The 25,599-nt window shown below is 36.3% G+C and overlaps 1 protein-coding gene across 1 annotated transcript in view; it reads right to left on the reverse strand.

Moving 5' to 3' along the window:
- Positions 1 to 25,318, reverse strand: part of DPYD (dihydropyrimidine dehydrogenase) — a gene marked incomplete at both ends in the record, with an annotated part of 741,074 nt that extends 715,756 nt beyond the window's left edge. The window contains one exon of the mRNA XM_084242233.1: positions 25,280 to 25,318. Within this exon, the coding sequence (XP_084098359.1) occupies positions 25,280 to 25,318 (39 nt within the window). The remainder of the gene's footprint in view (positions 1 to 25,279) is intronic.
- Positions 25,319 to 25,599: the final 281 nt, after the last annotated feature.

Consider the following 25,599-nt stretch of genomic DNA (forward strand, 5'->3'; position numbering starts at 1 on the left):
TTGAAAAAAATTTATTCTGTTATGAGTCAACCTTTTCAAACTCTCCTTGAATTTTATGTAGTATTCACCACAGTTGATGTGTCCTATTATGCAGAAACTCATCTGCTTTGGTTCCCTTAACATAATGACATGAACACTTTTTTTTCTATACACTATCTTTACTGTTGAGAATTTCATTTCCTCTTTTGACTAAATGACTGCAGCCTGCCCCTCCACTGATGACTTTTCTGCAGCTGACTTTTATATCTGTTTTTCCAAACCCTCAGATTTCTGCTTTGATCTACAGTCTTCCACTTCACTAGATGCTTAATACCCCACTTGCATGTCCCATCATTGTTTTGATTTCTTCACATCAAAAAACGATGCATTACCTTATTCCCCCCAACTTTTAATTCCACAAGACTTCTATCAATAATACCACCACTTCTCCAGTAAAATTCAGACTTCATATTGTAGCCATTCCCACTATTTTTTTTTTCCTTTAAACCCTTACAAAGTTAGTCACCATTAGTCACATTTGGCCTATCTTTTGTATTTCCTTTTTCTCCAAACTACTGCAGATCCTTACTGCAGTATGCTTGAAACTTAATATTGAATTAGTGCTCTCCTAATTGAATTAGTCACCTTAAGTTTGAACTTCTCTCTTATATGACAAATATCACTCATGCATACATATGAACCTACATATAAATGGGTGTGCCAGCTTTCTCTTTCTCTCGCTTGCTCGCTCTCTCTTTCAGACACACATCTTTAAATGACTCTCCTTTATAAGGATAATACTAATAAAAAGCATCATCTTACTATTCAATCTGGTACCTGTCTATTATTCCAACCTATCTCTACTCCTACCTATTTGTTGTTTAGTCAGTCCAACTTCCACACTTCTGCCTCATCACTGCGTGTATATCTAGGATATAGTCATGTCATATCAATTTTAGTGCTAACTTTTCTTTAAATTCTAACTAGAAACATTTCCTCCAAAGGATAGGAAGAACCATCCCTGCATGCTAAATTATACCCATGTACTTCTAGAAAACCTACTGCTACTGTCATTCATTGACACAATAGGTTTTGATATCAGTAATTATTGATATGTATGTCTTCTCCATCAAACTGGTAGTAAAACCCTTAAAAGCAAGAACAGATTTTATACATCCTCCTGTCCTCAAAATGAAGTATTACATTTCATTAGTGAAAGTACACAACAAAGAAAATTGTTAATGAGAAAAATTATTTAGCAAAACAGCAAGAAACTTCTAGTGAGAATAGCACTTTCATGCTGGTGAAACAAAATTCTGTTTTCTTTTTAGTGTTCACTCTACTGCAGAGGACAAATGGAACACCATTCAGTACTTGTCAGCAGTTACAAAGATTTCAGGCCATATAATCATTAACTAATCCAAAAAGGGAGGTTAGTGTTTCCTTACTTTCGTTCAAGGTTTAATCATGCAACTCTCTTGCTGAAGCTGCAATGAAACACGTTGAACTGAACTTTGCAATCTGTGGTAACATAACATCAGCAACAAATTCTGACAAGAAAAAACATATTTCTTGTTATCTGTTCTTAACATACGCTAGGGTCAAATTTTTGCATTTTACTTACACAACTCACTTTCAACATATGAAAAGACATGGTTCCAACAAGAAAAGAAGTTGCACACTACTAGAGGAAATATATGTGAAAAATAAAAGCATTGTTTCAGTATGTACACAGAGTTATGCATACTGCTATGTGAGCCCAGAAGATGAGTGTTGGAAAAGTCAGATTTGAAGGATGTGTTTTTTTTCCTTTATTTTTCTTTGATGTTTCTATTGTAATCATTAAAAAGGAGATCCTTTAAGAAATCTTAACATAAAATATGATTTATGTACAATAATAAATAGCTGGAAGGCACCTAAATCAATGACAGGAAAAATTAAACTATTATATGCCTACAGTAGGGTAATACATACAGTGAACTTTGAACAATGTAGGAATCAGGGTTTCCAACTCCATGAAAGTTTGAGTATAACTTTGACTCCCCAAAACATAACTGCTAATAGCTGGCTGTTGACCATCAGTCATACCAGTAATTTAAACAGTTGAACAAAACACATATTTTGTATATGCATTACATATTGTATCCATACAATAAAATAAGCCAGTGAAAAGAAAATATTATTAAGAAATTCATAAAAGGACCATTATAAAAGTCCTCATTCTCATCATCTTCACATTGAGTGGCTGAAGAGGAGGAAATGGAGTTGAAAACAATCCACAAGTGGACCCGTGCAATTCAAACCCCTGTTGTATCTATGGCCTTACCACACAGAACACACCCGATTTAGTCAAGCCCAGGTTGTTCAAGGGTCAACTGTAACTATAAAAATCATGTTTAAAATGATATTTAGGCCTCCCCGGTGGCGCAGCGGTTGAGCGCTGGGTTGCGAAGCTGCCCGCGGCCTCTGCGGCGCCGGTTCGATCCCCGGCTGCTCCCCGGCCACCTGAGGAGGGTCCCACATGGCGCGCAGCCCTCTCCTGCCGCCCGCTGCTCCCCTCAGCAGTGTACTTCGGTCCTTCTGCCTGCTCTGCTCCCCGCTCTGGCTCTGGTGATTCTCTCACCCTCCCGCGCTTCTGACTGTACCCAGTGCATGTATAAACCAAACAAACAAACAAATAATAAATAAATAAATAAATAAGACATGCCTCTAGAAAATTAAAAAAATAAATAAATAAATAAAATGATATTTACTGTTATGGAGAAAGACAGTATCATGGGAAATTTTTAAAGAACATGTCAATATTGCCTGAAATAAGGTCATTCTATTAAAAAGATATAATTTTATGTATTAAACAAATATTTTCAAAAAATACAAAATTCATATATATAATTGCTACTTGTCACTTTTCTTCTCTTAATTCATAAGTGATATATTATGTTTTTAAATAATGCCTGTAGAAAATGGTCTCCATCTTAAAAGTAGGTTTAGCTAGTGGAAACTATGCAGTATGAAGTCAGATCTAGATATTTCAATTTTTTAATGAACATGGCCTAACAATTACAACTCTGGGTCATAAATATCTCACTTTAAATTACTTAAATTTAAGCCTAAATAAAATATAAAGACTTGATGCCTCTTCTACTAGTCTTGGTTATAAACAAACACTACTTAACCTAAACTGGTTTCCTCCCAGCAATCAATAAATTAACTCCTTACTCTTCTTTGGGACTATTAGATCTTAGTACATTAGAGTCAGAATAAACTTTAGATATTGAAATTGTATTTTCCATACTAATTCAGCAATCGTATTGTAAGCACACAGTTAATCAGTAGCTATCAACTTTATCAAATAAATGACAAAGCGTTAATCTCATATATATATATATATATAAAGCTCACAAAAATAAGAAAATGCTATTAGATAAATAAGGACAGGGCATGAATACTTCACAGAGAAATGCATGCATATGGCCAATTTAAGGAAGAAGTATTCAGCAACACAAATAAGTCAATCAGTGCAAATAAATTTTGCTCCTATCACAATCAGAAATGTTCCCATCAAGTCTCTGATGATGAACATGTGTTATTCATTTTGTTATTCGTATCACACAGTTAGCCTTTTTTCATATGTAGGGACTTTTTTTCAAGTAAACTAATTTTTATAATAGCTTTATTGAGGTATAACCTGCCTATACAAAATTTACCCATTTAAAGTGCACAATTTGATGGCTTTTAGTATATTCAGTCATGCAACCATCATCCTAATCAACTTTAGAACATTTCATCAATTCTCCCTAAAAAAAATCTATACCCATTAGCATTTCCCATTTCTCCCAAATCCCCAGCTTTAGACTAACATTAATCTACTTTTTGACTCTATAGATTTGTCTATTTTTTCCCAGCCTTCCTTACTGAGGTATAATTGATAAATAAAAACTGTATATATTTAAGGTATACATGATGTTTTGATATACATATACATCATGAAATGATTACCACAAAAAAGCTAATTAATATATCCAGCATCTCATATACTTTTTTTGTGTGTGCATGGGAAGAACATTTAAGATCTCTTCTCAGGCATTTCAAGTATAAAACAGTAGCAACTATAGTCACCATGAATATATTATATCTCCAGAGCTTTTCACCCTGCATATGAAGCTTTATACTTTGACCAACATCTGTGAATTTCCCCACCATGTATTCCCTGGAAATCATCATTCCACTTTTTCTTCTATGATTTTGACCTCTTCAGATTCCATATACAAGTGAAATAATACATATTTGTCTTTCTGGGTCTTAACAAAATGTCCTCCATTTTCTTCCATAGTGTCATATTCATTTATCCATTCATCCAGAATGGACACTTGGCCACCACAAATAGTGCTGCAATTAACATGAAAATGCTAATATTTGCTTCTATCCTATGGATAGAAGTGGGATTGCTAGTCATATTTTTTAATATATATTTTTTTTAATTTTTGAGGTACCCCTTACTATTTTCTATAATTCCTACGAATAATGTACAAGATTTCCCCTTTTTCCAGCAGTTATCTTTTACTTTTTTTGAGGATGGCCATCCTAATAAATGTGAGTTGATATATCATGGTTTTGATTTGCATCTCATTAATGATTAAAGATGCTAAACATATTTTCATATATCTGTTGGCCATTTTTATGTAGTCTCCTGAGAAATGTCTATTTGGGTACTTTGCCATTTTTAACTGGTTATTTTTTGTTTCTTTGTTATGGATTTGCCTGTTGCAAACATATCATACAATAAATCACACAGTATAATGTCTTTTGTAATTTATTTCTTTCACTATCCACAATGTTTTCAAGATTTATCCATGTTGTATTTCACTTTCATATGTTATAAACCCTACACTGTATAATTTTTACTTCAACAGTCAATTACCTGTTAATGAAATTTAAATAAGCAAAAGCCATACAGTCACTCAGTGACCAGTTTTGTAGTTTGTATTCCCTTGTGTAAATCCATATTTTCACCTGGTATCATTGTCGTGTCTAAAGGACAGGACTTTCTGTAATAATTCTTACTGTGCAGACCTGACAGCTGATAAATTCTTTCGGCTTGTGTAAGAACAAAAACTTTTCACTGGTTTTTGAACAAAAAACTTCTGAGGGTATAGAATCCTAGGTTGAGAGCTTTTTCTTCCAGTACTTCAAAAATATTATTAAGCTGTCTTCTCAAGTATATTGCTCCTAAATGTTTACAGTTACCTTATCTTTGTTCTCCTGTACCTCCAGTGCCTTTTTATCGTTTGGCAGATGGAGATTTTCTCTGGTTTTGAACAATTTTATTATAATATGCTTTGGTATAGTTTTCTTCATATTTCTTCTGCTTGAGCTTCATTGGGCTTCTGGGACCCAGAATATATGTTTCAATTGCTTTTTGGTCTTCCCACTGCTCCACCTCTTCCCTTCTTGGAAGATTCCATTTAAAGATGTATAAGACCACTTGAAATTGCCCTACAGCTCACTGATACTTTTTTTCCTTGTTTCATCTGGTTAGTTAGCATTGCTATGTCATCAGGTTCATTATGTTTTCTTCTATAATTTTTAATGTTTTTAATCCCATCCAGTGTATCTTTCATCTTAAACAATCTAGTACCATTTCTGTAAGTTCAATTTGGTTTTCAGTCAATCTTCTATGTCTCTGCTTAAATTTTTGAATATATAGAATATAGTTATAAGAATTTTTAATGTCCTTTACTAATTTAGCATCAGCTTTGAGTTTGTCCCTATTCAATGATTTTTATTCTCATTCTGGTTATATTTTCCCACCTCTTTTCAGACTGAGTAATCTTTCACTGAATGCTAGTTATCATGAATTTTACCTTACTGGGTATAGGATGTTTCTGTATACCTATACATATTCTTGAATTTTGTTCTAAGACAAAGTCAAGATACATGTAAGTACTGTTATCCTTTAAGGGCTTGCTTTTCATACTCTGAGGTAGGAATTGAGCAGCATTTGGTCTAAGACTGATTTCCAAAAAATCTTCTGAGTGCCCAATGTTCTGTGAATCATGGAAGTTTTCCATGATAGTGGGAGCAGGCACTATTCCCAGATCAGTGTGAATGCCAGGTACTGTTCCTTCTACTTCTCTCAGATTGTTCTTTACCCAGTCTTGGGTTGTTTTTCTCACATTCAGGAGCTGAATGTGGAATACTCACAGGATACCCTCTGCAGATATCTTGGTTTCTCTCTGAGCAGTTCTCTATTCTTTTAGTCTGTTCTATAAACTCTAGCTGCTATGTTCTACTCAGCCTCTCAGTTTTATCTCCTCATCTGAGGGGCTCTGCCAGGCTTTGTGTGGGTTCCCATTTCTTGAACTGAGGCTTATAAACTCATGACACTGAGCTGCGAATATATTGAGGTATCCTTGTTAGTTTTTCATCACTTAGGGATCATTCACTATTCATTATTGTAAGCAGGAGGACACTGAGCAGGTTTTCTGATCCAGCAGACCAGGTAAAGGAGGAGTCCTAGAGCCCTTGGAGGCTTTTGCAGGCTTTTATTGTGATTTACCAGGTACACAGCAGGCAGGGGTGGTGGTGGGGGCGGCGGGAGGATGGCAGGCCTCCCAGCCCCCAGCAAGTCTTCACTCTTTCTGGGCTCTCTGGCGTTCTCTCTGCTTCTCTTGTGGTGCTTCTTCTCTGCTTCTGGTTCATGGTTCTGCTTCTCTTTCGCTCTCCTCGCGGTTCTCTCTGCTTCTCTGCTTCTGCTGGTGTCCCCATGACACCACCCTTAAAAAGCCCAGTCTTAGCCCAAGTGAATCCCATCTACCTATGCCCACACCCTACTCCAGGTGCCTGCCATCAGGCATGCATTCAGGACCGCAGGGTTCCGTCATCTGTCCTAATGGCAGGAGGGCAGAAAAGCCTGATACTTTTACCTTACCCTATAATTATCTAATAGACAGTATCTTAAAATCCAGTGTTTCATATATTCTCTTGTTTTTGTTGTTTCAAGTGGAAATGTATGTAGGAAGGGGTCAATTTAGGAAGGCTAATTTGCTCAAATCCTATAAATTCCCCTCCTCCCCAAAAAAATAAAACTATTTCCAAAAGTATCATGTGACTCATACTTATCCACCAGTGCCCTGTATGAGAAGGGTGTTTTTGTACACCCTTGGCCTTGTTATACCAGTTTGAATAGAGCTTAAGCTAACAATATGATTCATGATGAACACCTGGTCTTTTCTTGTGGTCAAGAACTCGAGTAACTGAAGTCAGTAACACAGTACTGTATACCTATATGACTAATGCCCAACCAAAATCCTGAACACTAAGACTTGAGGGAGCATCCTGGCTAGCAATCCTTCATAAATGTTCATATCATTGGAGGAATTAAAGCAAGCCCCACATAATGGCACTTGAAAAGACATATGGAAGCTCATACCTAGTTTTCTCCAGATTTTCACCTCTGTGACTTTTCTCTTCATTGACTTTAATCTATCTTTCACTATAGTAACTACAGCCATGAAGATAATACATTTTGAATTTTGTGAATATGTCCAGTGAATCAATGAGCCTAAGGAATGGTCTTGAGGATTCTTGAAACACGATGTAAATCCATTCCCTATCACTCCCCTTTAAAAAGTGGAATGAGTGCCTCCCTGGTGGTGCAGGGGTTAAAGACACAGCGCTATCAAGCTACTGCCAGCCACTATAGCAAGAGTTCAATCCCAGGGAGCTGACCCATGGGGCACAGCAGACCTCTCCTGTCTTGCCCACTGCTCCCCTCAGTAGTGTATTTCAGTAAAGTATCCTCCTGTTCTGTTCCCCACTCTATCTCTGGTGAATCTCTCACCCCAGCACCTCTGACCTACACCCCAGTTATTGTATGCACAAATAAATAAATCTTTTAAAAAAGTTGAAGTAGAGAAAATACCATATTTTAATGGCGACTATCTCCCATACAGCTTAACAGTGCAAAGCATCTTGAAAAAAACAAATATATAGATATATATTTGTGTGTGTGTATATATATATATATATATATATATATATATATATAGGAAGGTTCTCAAGTGGTAGTGAAGTGATTACTCCACTTATTTTTATATTCAACTAAGTGCCAGGCAATAATATATACTTAGAAGTGTGGTCTTTGGGGCCACCCCTAGCGACACAAGGGGTTAATATGCAACCTATGTAGCTATCTGCAGCCACTGCAGCATGTGTTCAATCCCTGGCCAGGGTGGTGACCCACATGGCACAACAGACCTCTCCTGCCTTGCCCGTTGCTCCCCTTAGCAGTGTACTTCAGTAAATCTGCCTGTTCTGTTGCCCACTCTGTCTCTGGTGAATCCTCTCACCCCTGACACCTCTGGCCTATAGCACCAGTTCTTGTATGCATAAATAAATAAATCTTTTTAAAAAAAAAAAGAAGTGTGGTCTTTGGGGAAGTCTCATCAAAGAGACTTCCTTTTGAGGCTCTACATTCTAACTTGAATAATGAGGCAGATTTGAGGACATTGAGTGGAAAGATAGAGACCCATTGGAAAGAACAGTGTACTGCAATCTCAGTACTACATATTCTGGACTTCCTTACATGAGGAAGAAATAAATTACTGTCTTGTTTAAGCCACTTGCATTACTTTTTTTTCTAAAATATGCCTCATAATCTCATTTTTATAGTGCCCAAGGGGATTCTGGTCACCAACTAGGTGTGGGAAGCTCTGTTAGCAGAATCAAGAAGGAAAAATATTCAGAGTCAGAGTATATATAAACATCAAAATAAAAGCATTTGGCTTATGTACTTAAAAGACAAATGGGAAATCACATCAGCATAAGTTAGCATTTTTCTTGAAATCCATCAAGATGTCAAAAATCCTAAACCAAAAATTACTCATTTCAAAAAATGATCAATGGAAATTCTGTTGTGCCAGCACAGAAAAAAATTACTCATTTTAATCTCCATTGATTGACTGCTAATAGGTTTCTCCATTTTAACTGACATGAATTTTTTACAGTATGACATGATGTGAATAAAAAATTTACCTAATGTTCTTTTGTAAACTATTTTCTGGAAACCTTCCATAACCATCCACTGCACACAACTCTCTTCTTTCAATGCACATTCCCAAGGAAGTGGGAATCTCTCCTTCCAAGCTGTGGTAGATAATATTTCTGGGCTCCCAAGGTACACCACCTCTTAGAATATACTCTGACTCAAACGAGAATACAGTTTAGTTCCTTTTTCTCAAAATTTTATAATGTCTCTTATTAAAAAAAAAGATTTAACATTTTCTAATGTTTTTGCATTGGATAACTGTTTCTAATAGCTGATATTGAGTGAAGGCTTACAGGCACCTTTTTAAGTGTTTTTCAAGCACAACTAATGATGGCATTAGCATTACTGTTGCCAGTTACAGCAATGAAACACAGTCATGAGAAGGCTGAGTAACTTACTCAGCAAGTGACAAAGATTCTAACCCACATATAGGAGCTTCAGAGTCAACACTGTTAATCACTACTCTGTGCATTGTCCATGTCCAGCAATAATTTTAATTTCTTACGTATTTTCAGCACATGTAACTCAAAGATTGTTGTAAGTTCCTTGTAAATAATGGAATCAGTTTTACTGAGTCAGACTTAAAAATCTATCATCTACCTTTTAGCCCCAGCATCAAATGAACTGTTGGGTACACACAGGCTATATGCTACTGGTTTAAATGAAAAGAGGCAAATCTTTCAAATATCAGTAAGGAAGCTCTACCAAGATTTGATGAAAATGGATAGAGGCTGCACAGAAACAGAAAAATGAATGTACATCCATGTCAAAAACTTGTGATTCAAAGGGATTGGTAACCACAGAAAATAAAAGTTGGGGTAGAGAACTAGCTTAAGAAAAATGCTCTCAATTCTTTTTGGCACATCATGTGAATATTGGTGTCATCTTACAAATGACATAGGCTAAAAAAAAAAATGACAGTGAAATGTAGCATGTTTCCAGTGCCTTTCAATTGTTGAGCTTGAATTAAGTCCAGACATCTTATCAGAAAAGCTAAGATTTTTCCTTAATTATGAAGAAATCACAGATGCTCTGGTACCAAAAATACAGTTTACAACTCAGAAATGCCAAGTAACACTACTTTCATTATAATAGAAATTATATGTTAACACTTTCAATTTATAAAAAAAATTTACATACATTATTAGATCACATATTCCAAATGAAATCCACACTGCCTAAAATGGTCTGCTTATGTGTCTGTATGCCCCACTAGACTCTAAGCTTATTGAGTATGACTGACTATAATGTCTCAGTATCTGCAGCGCCTTGCATAGGTCATAGTAGAAAGGAGGATCACGATGAATTGCATTACACCTCCATAGAATTTTAGAGCCTCTAAGGACCTGCATTATAGACCAAGTTAGTAAGGCAAACACACAACCCAGGTTAAGACAGTCAAAATTAGAGTCAAGTCTCCTGATCTCACATATAACTATCCATACAAAATTTTACTATAAAGAGGCTACCAAATATTTTTAACTTCAGTATTGCATCTGAGACCATTTCTGATAAAGAAGCCATAAAGAAAGAACAAGAACAAGAATCAGTAAAACAGATGAGTGGATCAAGACGATGTGGTACACATACACAATGAAATACTATTCAGCGATCAGAAAAGATAAACTCATACCATTTGCAGCAACATGGATGGAGCTGAAAGAGATTAAGCCAAGTGAAATAAGGCAGAAGGAGAAAGATAAATGCCAGATGGTTTCACATATAGATGGAATATAGAGAAACCAAACAAAGGGTCGAAATCAACCCTTGAAAACTGAGATAGATCTGGGCATCCAGGAAGAGAGGGTAAGGCAAAGGGGGAGTGATGAGAAGAGAGGTAGGGGGAGTGATGAGAAGAGAGGTAAGGGGAGGGAGAGCAGAATGGACTATGGTAGAGGATTGTGGGCACTTTGGTGGTGGGAGAACTACAGTGACCAAACCTGAGGGCAGAAGTCCTATACTGCCAAAAAATTGACAAGGATGCAAAACAATAGTACTCCGTTAAATAGATAGATAGATAGATAGATAGATAGATAGATAGATAGATAGACATAAATAATAAAATAAAATATGACCAGAGGGGAGCAGGGAAGGAAATAGGTTTAGTGTTTTAGATTTATTGGATAAAGCTCGAATTCTTTTATGTCTACAGAAAGATTATATGATCCCTACACTTAGAATAATTCTTTAAGCATTAAAAGTTTTCCACTGCCCTTGAAATAGTCTTCATCTCAGATGGGTAAATTATCGCCATCACTTTCAATACAAAGTTTCTTATATTCTAGCTGTCATTTTACAGATTCACATTAAAAATAAATTTTAAGCAGAATTGCATTGCTGTGTAATGAGTAATAATTTCATCAAATTAGTTGCATTCAGCCTCTAGTGAGATTTCTTTATTATCTTATTCACAGAATATTTTATAAAAGGAGCATAATAAACAGAACTATTTACCCTTTAATTTTTTTCTTAAGCCACTAGGAAACAATCAGCTATAATTCTCCTTTCCAATCTAAGTAACTGGAATAACTTCCAGGTGTTTGATAAAGGGCACTTTCCAACACTGTATAGGTGCATGTACTTTCTCTAAGTCTTTCTTAAACTTATTCAAATACATTATTCACACATTTTTCTCAAGGATGATAAATATCAGGCTATAATTAAAGTTATTTTGCTGGTATAGAAAATAATTTGACTTAACAGAGCACACTCTGTGATGGAAATTAACAAGGCTACCATATAATTACATAACAGGATTGATTGTGAGCAACACTTGTGCTATTTACACACTTGTTAAGATGTAAGGAAGCAAAGGCCAAATGATTAATGAATCTCTTGTAGCACTTATTAAGAAGTGAAATTAAAGAGCTAGATACAATTTGTTTAATAACATCACAAAGAATGCAATATGTCAGATTTCCTCAATTCTAAAACTTGTTATAAAATACATATTTTTATTGGAAAAGTCAAGAAAAGTTTTAATTAAAATGAAACTTAACCTTCCTGAAAATAGAAATGGAGGAAGTACTGGTTAACTTCTAAAATGTGTTTGTGCTATTTCTCCAAGCTTACCCTTCCTAAAACCAAAAATGAAGGAAGCACTGTGTAACTTCTAAAATGTGTGTGTGCTATTTCTCAAAATTCACAGATCAGTTTCAGAGCAGAACTTCTACCATAATCAAAATCATGAAACATATTACCCTAGCATAATAATATCTAACAAGAGCAAGTTTATAGAAATGCCTTCTGGTTATCAATTTTATTATTAACATGGCATTATGTTTACAATCAATATCTTTTAAAATTATTCCTTAGAAAACTTGTTTTGGCACTATCTTACAAAGCATCATTTTTCACTTTCAACCCATTATTTGGTCATTTAAATTAGGTTAAAGGACACTAGAGAAACACACAGAGGCCAATATCTAGTGTCTTTAAAATTTAATTAAATTTTTGCGTTGTCTTTTAAAAAACTAAATTTGTTCAAAACTGCTAGGCCAAAGGTCAAAAACAAAAAGAAAACATTTCTAAATTTGATAGATGTATAGTAAACAAGTTAAAAACAGATACAACTGAAAGTGTTTGCCTATAGAAAAAGAACTAGGGTAAGACGGGAGAGTATGGGTGTGCTGAACCCAGCTCCAGTGGATACTGGAAAGCTGATGGTTAACATCTTGGCAACTCCAAATTTGTAGGGTTTAGAATCTGCGATCTAGGATGTTTGCTCCATGGTAATCAGCAAACACTACAAACATCTGGTAGCCTCCTTCCCAAACCGTCAAATCAGTTGTTTACCAGCAAATCACTGGGAAGAATGGTAAAGCACATCACTGCTTTTTCTTAGCAGCTCTTCTTGATATATATTTTTAAATTTTATTTTATGCATTCACTAAACTGATAAAAATTAAACTACATTTATAGCTTGCATGAATGCAATGGGATAATTCAGAAATTATTCCACATGACTCACTGGACAGGAAGGCAATGATAACATTGCAAGACAAGATCTTAATAATAATGGAAGGAACGTTAAGTTCCACATCAATCCAAAGTATTTCCCTTGGCTAGTAAAAGGCACTGCTGAGTTTGAATAATAACATGAAAATTTACATTGATGGCCAATATAATTTAATTCCCCCAGAAAAGTTGACTCAGTATAAGTTATCAAAGCCAAATGTTATTTTTAAGCCATAAGTTGTTATGGAGGTATACTATTTTAACATTGAAAAACTAATTACATATTTTGGATTTATTTCATTTTCTGATTTACTGAGAACTAGACAAATTACTTTGTTTTGAACATTGTAATGTAATTTGTAATTACACAATATGTACCCATGGTATTTGTCATTATCGCATAATTGATTTAAAAGTGTACAGTACTAAAGATGCCAAAAGGGCAAAGGTTAAACTAATATATCTGTAGAGCAAACCTTTGTAATTACATTTTTCTTTAATCCTCAAATATGACCTGATTGTCTTGACAATGGCATCATTATTGCTGTAAAATAGAATGCAAGAAAAAAAAAGTCCTTTTGTCAAGGGTGACCAGAGAATCAAAATTTTATAACATGTGTCTAAATGTATAAAAACTAAAGGAAAAGAAAACAAAAAGAATACATTGAATCCCAAAATGAATTCCAGTCTTGCAGTCCATGTTACCTATTTCTTTTTCCTAATTTCCCCAACAAATAAAGAATCTGTCCTGTCAAAGGTCAAAGAAGTCTGGCAAAGGGCAAAGCTGGTCGGTTGACACCATGTTGAGAAGTGAGTGATGATATCTCATCAGCTCCCTCCACTGCAGCCATCTGGCTCATGGATTAACAAGCCATTCATACCTTGCTTCATTTAAACAACTGAAGGACTCCTTGAAGAATCGAACATATAACATCTTATTGAGAAATGTTGTGACTGCATACAGTGTGGGGTAATGAAGTAACACTTTTTTTTTTAAGATTTATTTATTTATGCATACAAGAGGTAGGGTACAGGTCAGAGATGTGGGGGGCGGGAGGATTCACAGAGACAGAGTGGGGAACAGAACAGGCAGACTAACTGAAATACACTGCTGAGGGGAACAGCGGGCGAGGCAGGAGAGGTCTGCCATGCCATGTGTTCAGCTCCCTGGCAAGGAATTGAACTCGTGCTGCAGAGGCTGCAAATTGCTTCATAGTGCTTAACCCCCTGTGTCACCACGGAGGCCCAATGACGTAACACTTTAAAGACTCCCCACTTCTGTACTTCTTTGATTGCTCATTTTTCATGTCATGTATTTTAATGTCTGAAAAAACAGCAATGTAAAACTGGGCTCATATTCATTGTTTTTAGTTTCCAATTCATTCCTGACTTTAATCAAACTAGTTACATTCCTATGCCCTTGGTTTCACTATTTCTGAAACTGATACATCTTTGTAAGGATGGACATAAGTTTTTAGCAAGGCAGCAGAAAAAGAAAATGCTGTGCGTATACAGCCCCACATTCATGACTCTTAACTCTAAATTTGCCAGTTCCTGTACTTACCACCTGTCCTATATCTCACCTGGACATTTAGCCAGGACAGCTCTCCTCACCTGTCCCAGGAAAGAGATACCAAAAATGATGTTTTGGATCCTGAATTATGGGAGATTGGAGTGAAAGTGGAGGAGACTATAACAATACTTTAATTCTGATGTTATTATTGTGAATCATTAGCCCCAAGTGGAGGGTGAAAGGATCCCCAGAGACAGAGTGGGGAGCAGAACAGGCAGATCTACTGAAATACACCACTAGGGGGAACAGCAGGCGAAACAGAAGAGGTCTGCTGTGCCATATGTGGGTTAATTCCCTGGTAGGGGAGCAATCTCAAGATGCAGAAGTGATAGGGCTGAGACTTAACCCCTAGACCACCAGGGAAGGGCCCCCGAATATTCTCACTTTCTGTCTTGATTTAGAATCACTTTCTGTGTGAATTTGACTCATTGTCCATTCTGTTATCATAAGCTCATTTAGGAGATACATTTATCTTTCTAGTAAGTTCCAACAGTACTTCATATAGTGCCTAGGATATAGTATTTAACAATCACTTATAAAATTGAGTGAAAGTACAATATATTTTGTTGGTAACTTTAGCTCTGGAATATATATACATATATATATATATATATATATATATATATATATATATATATTTCAGTGTGGATTTTTAAAGTTAGTACTCAATTCTTTGACATATTTAATAAATTTCTTTTCCCTCATAAAAAAGACTGTATGTATATATTAAACAACTTTATGACAATACCAACTTACATCTGCACTTGTCTTAATCACTTGTTACAAATAATAACACTATGAGGTAGACAGGAAAAGAAACATGAGCTTTATTTTATATATAGGGAACTAAGCTTAACTTTCACAATGTCAAAAAATAGAAGTAGGACTATAATAACTTATTTAAGACTCTTTAAAAATTATTTCAGTATTTTGTCCTAATTACTGCCTTAAGCTACTAATTTAATTCTTACAAGTGTTAGATAGCCTTACTCTCTCTATCCAGATTTCCAAATCTGGATCTTCCTTCCAACCCTCCCTTCCTTCCACAAAAAGCCCAACTTCTTTGCAATTTATACTAAAATCTGCATTCATTTGCTAGGGCTGCCATAAAAAAAAAGCAGCACAAACTAGGTAGGTAAAAACAACAGGAATGTAATGTCTCACAGTTCTGTAGAGTGGATGTCTGAAAGAAAGGTGTTAACCAGGCCACTCCCTCTGAAACTTGGAGAGGGGATTCCTTCCTACCTCTTCAAGGGTGCTGGTATTTGATGCAATGCTTGGCTTCCTTGGCTTGTAGATGCATCACTCTAACCACTGCCTCTGGAGTCATGTAGCAATCTTTTTCCTATATTTTCATATTCTCTTTCCTCTGTGTTTGACCACTTAATACTACTTCATACTACTCTGTGCTCCAGTCTTCTTTCAACTGTTTGGTCACCACACCACCCCTGCCCAAATTCAGTGAGAATCTAACATTGAATTCTGTCCTTCACTCCCCATTTCTGCTTATGACAGCCACTTGGATCACTTAAAACCTGCCTCTTCCTCAACCATTTCACCATCACTAACTTCTTTTTCTTCCCTACCGCCTCAGCCATATAAACCTTGATCACAGTCTTGATCTTGTTATTTTAATTATTGTACCAGCTCCAGAAATTTTGTTTGAAACACATCACTCCGATCTCCACCTCTCATACTCTTCCACTTGCAACAATTCTTAGATCTTAATTAGGCCACCAATCCTAGCAGCACACCCATATTCCTACTGCACATCTTTCCCTAATATTTTAAAGTCCCTTAGATTATATTCTATAGGTGAAGAAATGCTAACACAGAATAAAAGGTTAAAAGTTATTTGACCAAGCTAAAAATATCAGCATTCTAGTTCCAGAGGCGATGCTCTCAACCACTAATCTATGCTATACATCGTTAAAATTAAAATGAATATTAATGATCCATTATGTATTATCAATAAATAGAATAATGGATTGTGTTTAGTTTACTGCTATTTGTGAATTAATGTGAGGTTAATTTTAGTGGATGATGTTTCCAAAATAGCATTACTTTTGTTGTAATTTATATATCATGTAATGATTTATGAGCATCTAATTTTCTTACAATAAAATATTTCTACTTATTGCTATCTCTTATTTGAGAGGTATTTAGAACAAAATATTTTAAGTAAAAAAAAGTTGAAGTCTTATTCTTAATAACTACTACTAAAATCAAGGTAAATGTCTGATAATAAAGGGACAGCTGAATAAACTTTATCTATCCTTCCACGGAATCGCGTGCTTTCAACTATTCAAAAAGTTAGTGAGAATACAGTGCCATATGAGAAGCGAACAAATATAAAATTATATATGCTTAAATTTATTTAAGTGGGGGGGGAAACTCATGCACAAAATCAAATCAGCATGTCTATTTTTAGTGTCGTGCCTATGTATAATGCTATCCCTATTTATAATGATCATGAAAAAAAATAAATCAGAAGAATGAAAAAAAGTTAATGAAAATTAACCCATAAAAAAAGAATATTTTTCTGTGAAAGTCACCATGGCTTAAATCCTAGGGGATTATGAAGGGAACTGAACTCCTTCTTTGAATTATGAAGGATTTCAAACTTCTTACCCCAGCACTTCCCAGTATCTGAAAGAATATGATTGAGTATCTGAAAGTCACCAATACTTTGCCATCACCTTGGTGTAAGAAGTCAGAGAACAGTAATATGATCATTAGTGAGGCTAAGGATGCTATCATTTGTATTCTGGTTTCCACTGACAGTTTCCACTGACAGTCAATCAACAAACACATTGGAGAAACTGATGTAGTACCATCTCCTTTTTGGAATCTCTGATATTAATTACTGTAATAATTAAAGACTGCATTCTCCAATAGACACAGAATATGAATTTATTAATTAAGATCACACTCACAGAACTCCAGTCACATATAGAAGGACAGCATGTTTTCTGTGTGCTCAAAAGAGACTAGATTTAGCTCACACTCATCAGTTATAAACAAGCATAAAAAATTAAAAAAAATAAAAAGGTGAGTAAGTGTATGAAATCCATATAGTTGGTATAAATGGCACACTTTCTCATATCTAGCATGTAAAATGGAGTAGCTATGACAACACCATTTCTGTATTTCCTTAACATGATCACTCAGCAGGTCCCATTTCCAAACAATTTCACCATTACCATATTCTATTACAAACCATCCTTAAAAGCCTGATCAATAGCATATTCACTAAGGAATCAAAAAAAAAAAAAAAAAACCTTCACAGTGGTAGAAGGATTTCCACAAAGTCAGAAATCTAGGGATTCAACATGTAGAGCAAAAACAGTCCCAGGCCTGTCCCCTATCACAGTATGTTTATTTTAATAGCAAATTAAAATGTATATTAATAAATGTATAGCACTCTCTTCTATTGTTTTGTTGAAGATTTTCTCATGGCCATTACACCAGACAATCTAACAATTTTAAAGTTTTAACATGTTACTATAGTCAATTATAAATATCACTCAAAAGACTTCACACAGATTAAACAAAAGATGAACTTAGATGAGTCATTCCTGGGGTAAAATAAGTTGAAAATTGGGGGATAAAGTTTTGGGGGAAAGTAAAATAGGGGGTATAAAAAGAGAGTAGTGCATAATAAAATATGGGGGGAGGAGTGAAATGTATGAGATCTCCATGAGCACCATCAGATAAATCAAGTCTGGAGTTGACATATAATTTTGTGTGGTTCCCCTGAGAAGTAGCCCTCAGGGCTTCATTATTGACGAAGAGATTTTTCTTCCAAGTGGCCCAGCCATGAGTGCCTCAAGGGGACATTCATAAGTACTCATAATATCAATTTCCAAGCACCTGGGAGGTGTGGATGCAGATTGTCTCTTTAATTATTATGATAGAGGTAGAGAACAGCATGAATGCTATTACACAACCAAGCTGAAATACTCGAAGTAAAATTATGATAACCCAGTATAAAAAGTTTATTATCTGACCTGTCTCTTAGAAAGGGCACCCTTTTACCTTCTCCTAGCACAAATCAGGTTGATTTCTATGCCCTTATTCATAGAAGGTTAAAATATTTATGAACAAATACAGTATGTGCAGTGATGCTTAGAGATCCAGGAAAAACTTTCTTTAAAGCTAATAGGTTTGCTGAGAGAAATGTAAGTTTAAACCACTCTATAAAAGAGATATTTGAGTTTTGTTTTCTTTTTTCAACAATTGTATAAGGATTTCCTTTCATAAAATAACACTAAATCCCTTCAAAATATCATCAACAATGCCAAGAAATAATTTTCACCAATGCATTAGCCCTAATCTAATCTCAAAAATACTTAAACATCAAAGAATCCATCCACTGGCAGGTTCAGCCTGGAACTGAATCTTATTGCCCTGTGTCCTAAATATAGATAATCCTGTGTAGACAAAGCCTATGCCACATTCTTCCTTTGAATCTCCTGCAGCTCACCCAAGAGGGTTGGTAATACAGTGGATATTATTAGGGCTTTTCTTGCTTAGCTGGTATGAGATTTTTAAAAAACATTTTTATAAGAGAGAAAAGCAAAATAAAGTGGGTCCTTTTAATTTGACTTAAATTTCTGAAACCCACCCATCTCATCAGTGGTACAGATAAATAGAATATAATAGCTTTCTCATACAATATCTATAACATTTTTGAATCTACAATGAACCTCCCTCATAATTCTTTTAACTTCATAAACTCTCTCTCCTCCCTCACTTATAAGAATTCGATACCATTAATTAATTCTTGGAATTGAACTAAATTCTAGCCAAATGACATTTACATAACATACATGATATATGCAATACTAATGTTTAAAGTAAGTACTACCATTTAAAAAGCATATATTTTATGTAACAGGCTGTCAGAAGCATTGTGTGTACATGATTCCAATTAATGCTTACAGCTATTGCATGAAGCAATTAAGATTAAATGCAAATTACAGAGGAAAAACTGACAGCTCAGGAAAGAACTTGACCACAGTCACATAAATAAAAAATAACAGAGCCAGGATTGAAACCCAGGTCTGTTTTAATACAATTTTTTTTATTACTATGAAATAAAACTTGATTTTGTGACATACAAAACAACTTTATACAAAAGCAATTAGTTCTTAACATCAATAAAAAAATAACTATGATACACATTCTAAAGGAAAAGTTATATGTTGAGCAAATGCAGATGTTTCATATCTACTAGTGTTACATTTTAATTAAAAGCAATGGAAGCAATAATAATTATAAACCACAGGAAAGGCATAATCCTATTAAGAGTTATCTCAGTAGTATAATTGGCTCCAGGATATCTGTGAACACCCACACTATTGATATTTGAGGCCAAAAACCACCTTCTGTCTTGATACAGAGGATTAGGAGCAAATGAAGTCCAGAAGGTAAACACATCATATCTAAAAATCAAAATCCTGATTACAGATAAATTTATAATCTTAGAATGCCTTATTAAATATTTTAATTAAGCAGATTAAGTGACTTAGAATTTTCTTTATAGTTTTAAGGATGAAAGGATTTTGCTACATATTTGTCATTGTGTCCATGTAGTGAAGAAGCAGAAAAATAATTAGCCAATCCTACAATTCACTTTCCTCTTTAGCTGCATTGAAGCATGTGCTGCATCAAATCTCTTATCATATTTTCTTTGTCATAATATTTATGACAATCTTTTTCAGTTTCATTGTCTTTCAGTGTTTCCAGTTTTGTAACTTAAGTTTATGCTAATTATTAGAATTCTCCCACAGTGACCAGACATATTTATCTCATCAGAATGTCTGTTTTGCAGCTTTTGTGTTGCTGCCTATTTATATAGAGTTTGGTATGATTCCTTAAAGATTATCCAATTATCTAATCATTTTGACCTTAGATTTTTCTTGGCATTTTTATTAGTTCCTTAGTGGTAATATTCAGCTTTCCAAAACTGAATTTTTCTTCCACATTGTAAAAAAGGAGGCTATTGAATTCTAGTACATTTTTACAATTAAGCAATCAGTAATACTATCTGCTATGATTAAGATTAAGCAGACCCAATCTAAATGTAATAGACTCATCATTAGTCATTAATCTCAGAGTTTTTAATTAAACTACTAAAATGAGTTATCTGAATTCATGGGCAAGAGATACAATTTTTTAAACAACTGTACTGAAATATTTATCACCATGCTTAACTATAAAAATGTGTAGTACCTTAAAAGTATGTCTTTAGGTATCATATTCCTGCTATCCCTGGAATGAAGTGACTCTCCAAATCACATAATTAGACACATTTCTACTGCCAGTTAAATTTCTTAGAAAGAAGAAGTATTTTAAAGTAAACTTAGTCCACAGAACAGCTTTAAAGTAGGGAGGACAAGGATATGTTTAACAACTCCTCTCACAAAACCAGTTTAAAGCTAAAAAATAAAAAGCTTTTATAAGCTTTAGCAAGTCAAAAGCACATTTCCATGAATCTCTGGTGCCCAATCAATAAAAGAAAGGAGACAAGAGGGCCTCCCTGGTGGCACAGGTGGTTGAGCACAGCAATGTGAGGCTGTTCACAGCCTCTGCAGTGCTGGTTCTATCCCCACCAGCCTCGAAGCAACCCACATGGCCACATGGCCACATGGCAAGCAGACCTCTCCTGTCTCTCCCGCTGCTTCCCTCAGCAGTGTTATTCAGTCAGTCTGCCTGTTCTGTTCCCCTGCTCTGTCTCTGGTGAATCCTCTCACCCTCCCACACATCTGGCCTGTACCCCAGTTCTTATATAAGTAAATAAATCTTTAAGAAAATCATTTTTTAAAGAAAGGAGACAAGAGAAGACTGTTATTAATCACACAGTAAAATAAATAAATAAATTTAAATAAGCAAATAAATAATATGATATCTACAAAGTTGAATCCTCCTTATTTTCCCCTTTGGATTCATGACCCTCCAACCTCCCCCAGGGGAAAAGCAATTATGATAAAGAGTATTTTGAAGTATTTCTGCCATCTCTACTAACTCAGAACCCATGTCTTTTCTTTTTCCAAAGTACTACTTAAAATTCACCTCCTGCAAGTAATTTCCATAGACCAAGTCCATCATTTTATTATCTTCTTAATAAACAGAAAATTCTCAATTTTCTTCTCAGATGAAGCATCAGTATTTCTCAAAACACAATGTTGTTTTGTGGGCAATGGACTGAAAACCTCTTTTTTATTCAAGATAAAATTGAAATTAGTTTGTAACCCTTTAATTTTTATTAACCGGTAATTCAAAGGCGGACATTGACATGTGATATGGGTCCAATAGTAGTGGTAGATAGAAATTTAGCGTGGCTGTAAATATTTACCAAAAGTACTAGTAGTGAAGCTCTTTTAAGCTACAAATCTTTTCCTTTAGCTATAACTTCATAGTCCATTCTCAATTATCTATGTCAGCAGAGGGAGCAAGACAGTGAACAAAACTGAACTCCTCCAACAATCCTACTTTTTTTTTGTGTGTGTGTGGGGGGGGGGACCCTCACCAGTGACTGGGGAACGAACCTGCGCTGCAGAGGCTGCGGGCAGCTTCCCAACCCAGCGCTCAACCACTGCACCAGCAGGGGAAGTGCTCAACCCCTGTGCCACCAGGGGAGGCCCAATCCTACTTGCTTTTATACCAGTTATCAATCAATTCAAACTAAATGAAGGTCTGTGAAGGTAAGGCTAAGGTCAGGGAAAGTGGTCCATGTCTGACGGTTACCTTCTTCCGTATTCACCTTCTTTGAAAACTTCCTAAAGAGTTTGTATTCAAAAGTCACCCTTAAGAAAATACAGCTGTATCCAGAAAGTAAACCACAAAGTAAAATAACTTTAGAGTACATAGCTCTATTAGAGAACTTCAGAATACTAATTATGCTAACAGTGATGTTCCTGATTTTTTTCTAAATCGCTGCTTTTAACACCTTTGTCCTTTTTCTTAAGGGAAAAAAAAAAGTGTGTCAACTTGTAATGTTATTATATTTTCCTTACTTAATGGGTTATGCAAGTATGACTCAGGAAAGCTATAAAACTAGCCTAAGATGGCACAGCCAAAAGGGGTGGAGCTTGACACACCCCTGTACCCCCAGGAAGTTAACCCTCCATGCCCTGCTGTAAACTACATTAATATTTGTGGGGGAAAAACCTGACTCCTCATGCAATTTCTACCATTACTGCAATAATAACATTTTGTTTGGAGATGAGTTCAATTTTATTCCCTAATATCAATTAACTAGTAATGCATCCTTGCTACACTTTTCTTACAGCTCAAGGATATCCCAGCTTTGGAGTTTGGTGACCTTCTGATGCTCCCAACCTTTCAAACCTTGATATGATATTGGGATTGATATGAGAAATGATGGAGCCAGCACACAAAGCAACTTTGTATACCTTAATAACTTTTTTCTTCAGAAACAAAGATATTTCTTAGCTGCTTCATGGAAACCTGAGGTTCTGTAAGTAGCATATAGGGAATATTAAATCACTATTATAGTGGGTTGTCACCATCACCTTCTGTTCTTTTCACAATTTATCAAGTGAATGTGTGTACACTGTTTCATGCCAATATTTTTTTTTAATTACTTGTCTCTCCATGAATTTGAGACTAAGGCAGTGGTCATGATCTCTGGACAACAGTTTTAATGAATTTATTCAAGGAAAGCAAATCTGCATTCAAATTTGAAAGAAAACTGAGTCTGCATTCAAATTTGATAGAAAACTGAGCTTTCATAATTCATTCTGATTATTCAAACAAAAATGAACCTTAGTAAGTCAAGAGGATCAACTGAGACATCTATGCTTGAATATGTTGCTCTAGGCTTAATGTATTTTTTCTCACTGCATTATATTTTAATGATTAATTTCATGCTTTTTCATGGTAGTCTAGCTCATGAATCATGGGTATTACTTTGAGGGGAAAAGTAAGGTACTGTGTGTGATGAAAAATGTTATTGATTAAAGTGTGTTGCATATATGAGCTACATACATAAAATGCTGGAAAAGTTTGAATACCATTAAAACAGTATTCTAGATTATAAGTAATATCAGGCACACTGGTCACAGAGACTAAAGTTAGATTGAGTTGAGTAAGTGTGAGGGCTTAGACTTCTTCAGGAGTCTTGGCTGAAACAAGTAGGAAAGTAAGTTTCACTGGCATCTTTTTCCTTAATGTAAAGTTGTATGGAGCAGATTCAAAGACAATAGCAACAGAGTTACAGAGAAAGAAATCAGTGAAACAGATAACATACTATTTTGAAATTCAAAATTCAAAAGTCACTCACCCAAACTCTTATCCCTGAAATCAGTATTGCCTGAAGACACTAACAAATTGGGTATTTGTCTTAGAATTTTTTGTGTGTGTGTGTTTTTGTTGTTGTTGTTGTTGTTGTTGTTTGTTTGTTTGTTTTTCAGCTTTTGGTTAAGGCAATATCATCAGAACCAAAAAGGAGTTTGATATCACATATATCTGCCCCTGTACACACATGAATATATAGTGGGTTAAATACATTATACTGGTGAATATGACAGTATCAACTAATCCACAAGAGAACCACAAGTAAATTAGCTACAGATGCCCACATAATATACTTTGGCGCTTGCTGGTAAAACGGATTTTTTAAACCAATGCATGCAGTATGGAGAAAACACTATGACCATCCCCCGAACAAACACAAAGTACCTTCAATAGCTGACAGAGTCAAAATGTGGCAAAAACAACTATTCTGCAAACAGGTGGTTATAAACTTACTTCAGACACAGAAAGGGCTGAAGGAAGGAAAATTTTGTTAGCTCTGAAGAAAATATACAAGCATGTGCATATACACACTCTGCCAGAGTAGGAGTCTCAAAAAAAAAAAAAAAAAAGAGCTCAAACGAAACCAAAAACTACAAAGCAGTTTATCTTAGCTCAGAAGTGCTGACACTGGGCTCCGTTGCCAAAAATCAATGGCCAATTAAGTCATTCTTATCTCCGACATAAAAGTCCCAAGGATAACTCCAAAAGGAAATGGCCATATCACTTCAGGTAGGGTCTTATTCACAGGAAGATGACAATTTTACTAGAGGGAATCTAAAAATGTTGCAAGCAAAGAAAACAGTTTATGTTTTCCGATGTCACTGCAGAGTTCACGTTCTCAATACTTAGTTTCATTTTTCCCTATGTTCAATTATTTCATAAGATAAACACGGATTGCAAAAGCTGGCGCTCGGATTTGTATTTCCATACCGCACCTTTGCAAATATTCAGGATTCCGCTCCTAGGAGGCAGGCACAGCAGACAGGTGTCCAGAAACTCACCAGGCAGGGGCGGGGGTTGGGGGAGGGAGTTGTGGGGTGGAGTGGGCTTATGTGGGGTGTGGTGGAGTTGGGGGGCTCCTATCCTCCAGAGTCCCCCTCTCTCCAAGTCTGCTACTTCTTCAGTCACTGCAGTCCAGAACCTGACAAGACAAGTCCTCAATCTCCCCCAGAAGTAAACAGCCAGGTCCCGACCCAAAGTGCACACCCTCCTGACCCGGGACTCCTGCCCGGGGCTCTAGCTCCCCGCTCCTCGGACTCCCCGCAGACCCTCCCGCGGAGCCAAAGTTTCCCGAGTCCCGCACTCTCTCCGGGTCCGCGCCGCGGCCTCGGGGGCCTCCTTGACCCCCACCAGCTGGGCCCCCTCCCGCCCCAGGGGAGCCGGCGCGCACTCGGTACCTCGATGTCCGCCGCGTCCTTGCTCAGCACAGGGGCCATGGCCGCGCCCGCAGTCTGCAGCCGCCTGCACACACACTCTCCGCGCGTCCTCGGGCTCCAGCCAGAGACTGAAGTGCAGGCTCGCCCGAGCGCGAGTGCCACCCGCGAGCCGGGGCCGGCGGCGTGGGGCGGGGCGGGCTCCGGAGGCCACACCCCGGGGCGGGGCTGCGCGCTCGGCCCGGTACCCCCCGGCCCGGCCCTGCGCCCGCTGCAGGAAATGGAGCCCGACCTCGGGGCGCCCTGCTCGCCTTGCAATCTGCGGCTTGTGTTCCTTCTGCCAG

The sequence above is a fragment of the Talpa europaea genome (genome assembly GCF_964194135.1).
Source record: "Talpa europaea genome assembly, chromosome: 9".
Classification (NCBI taxonomy): domain Eukaryota; kingdom Metazoa; phylum Chordata; class Mammalia; order Eulipotyphla; family Talpidae; genus Talpa; species Talpa europaea.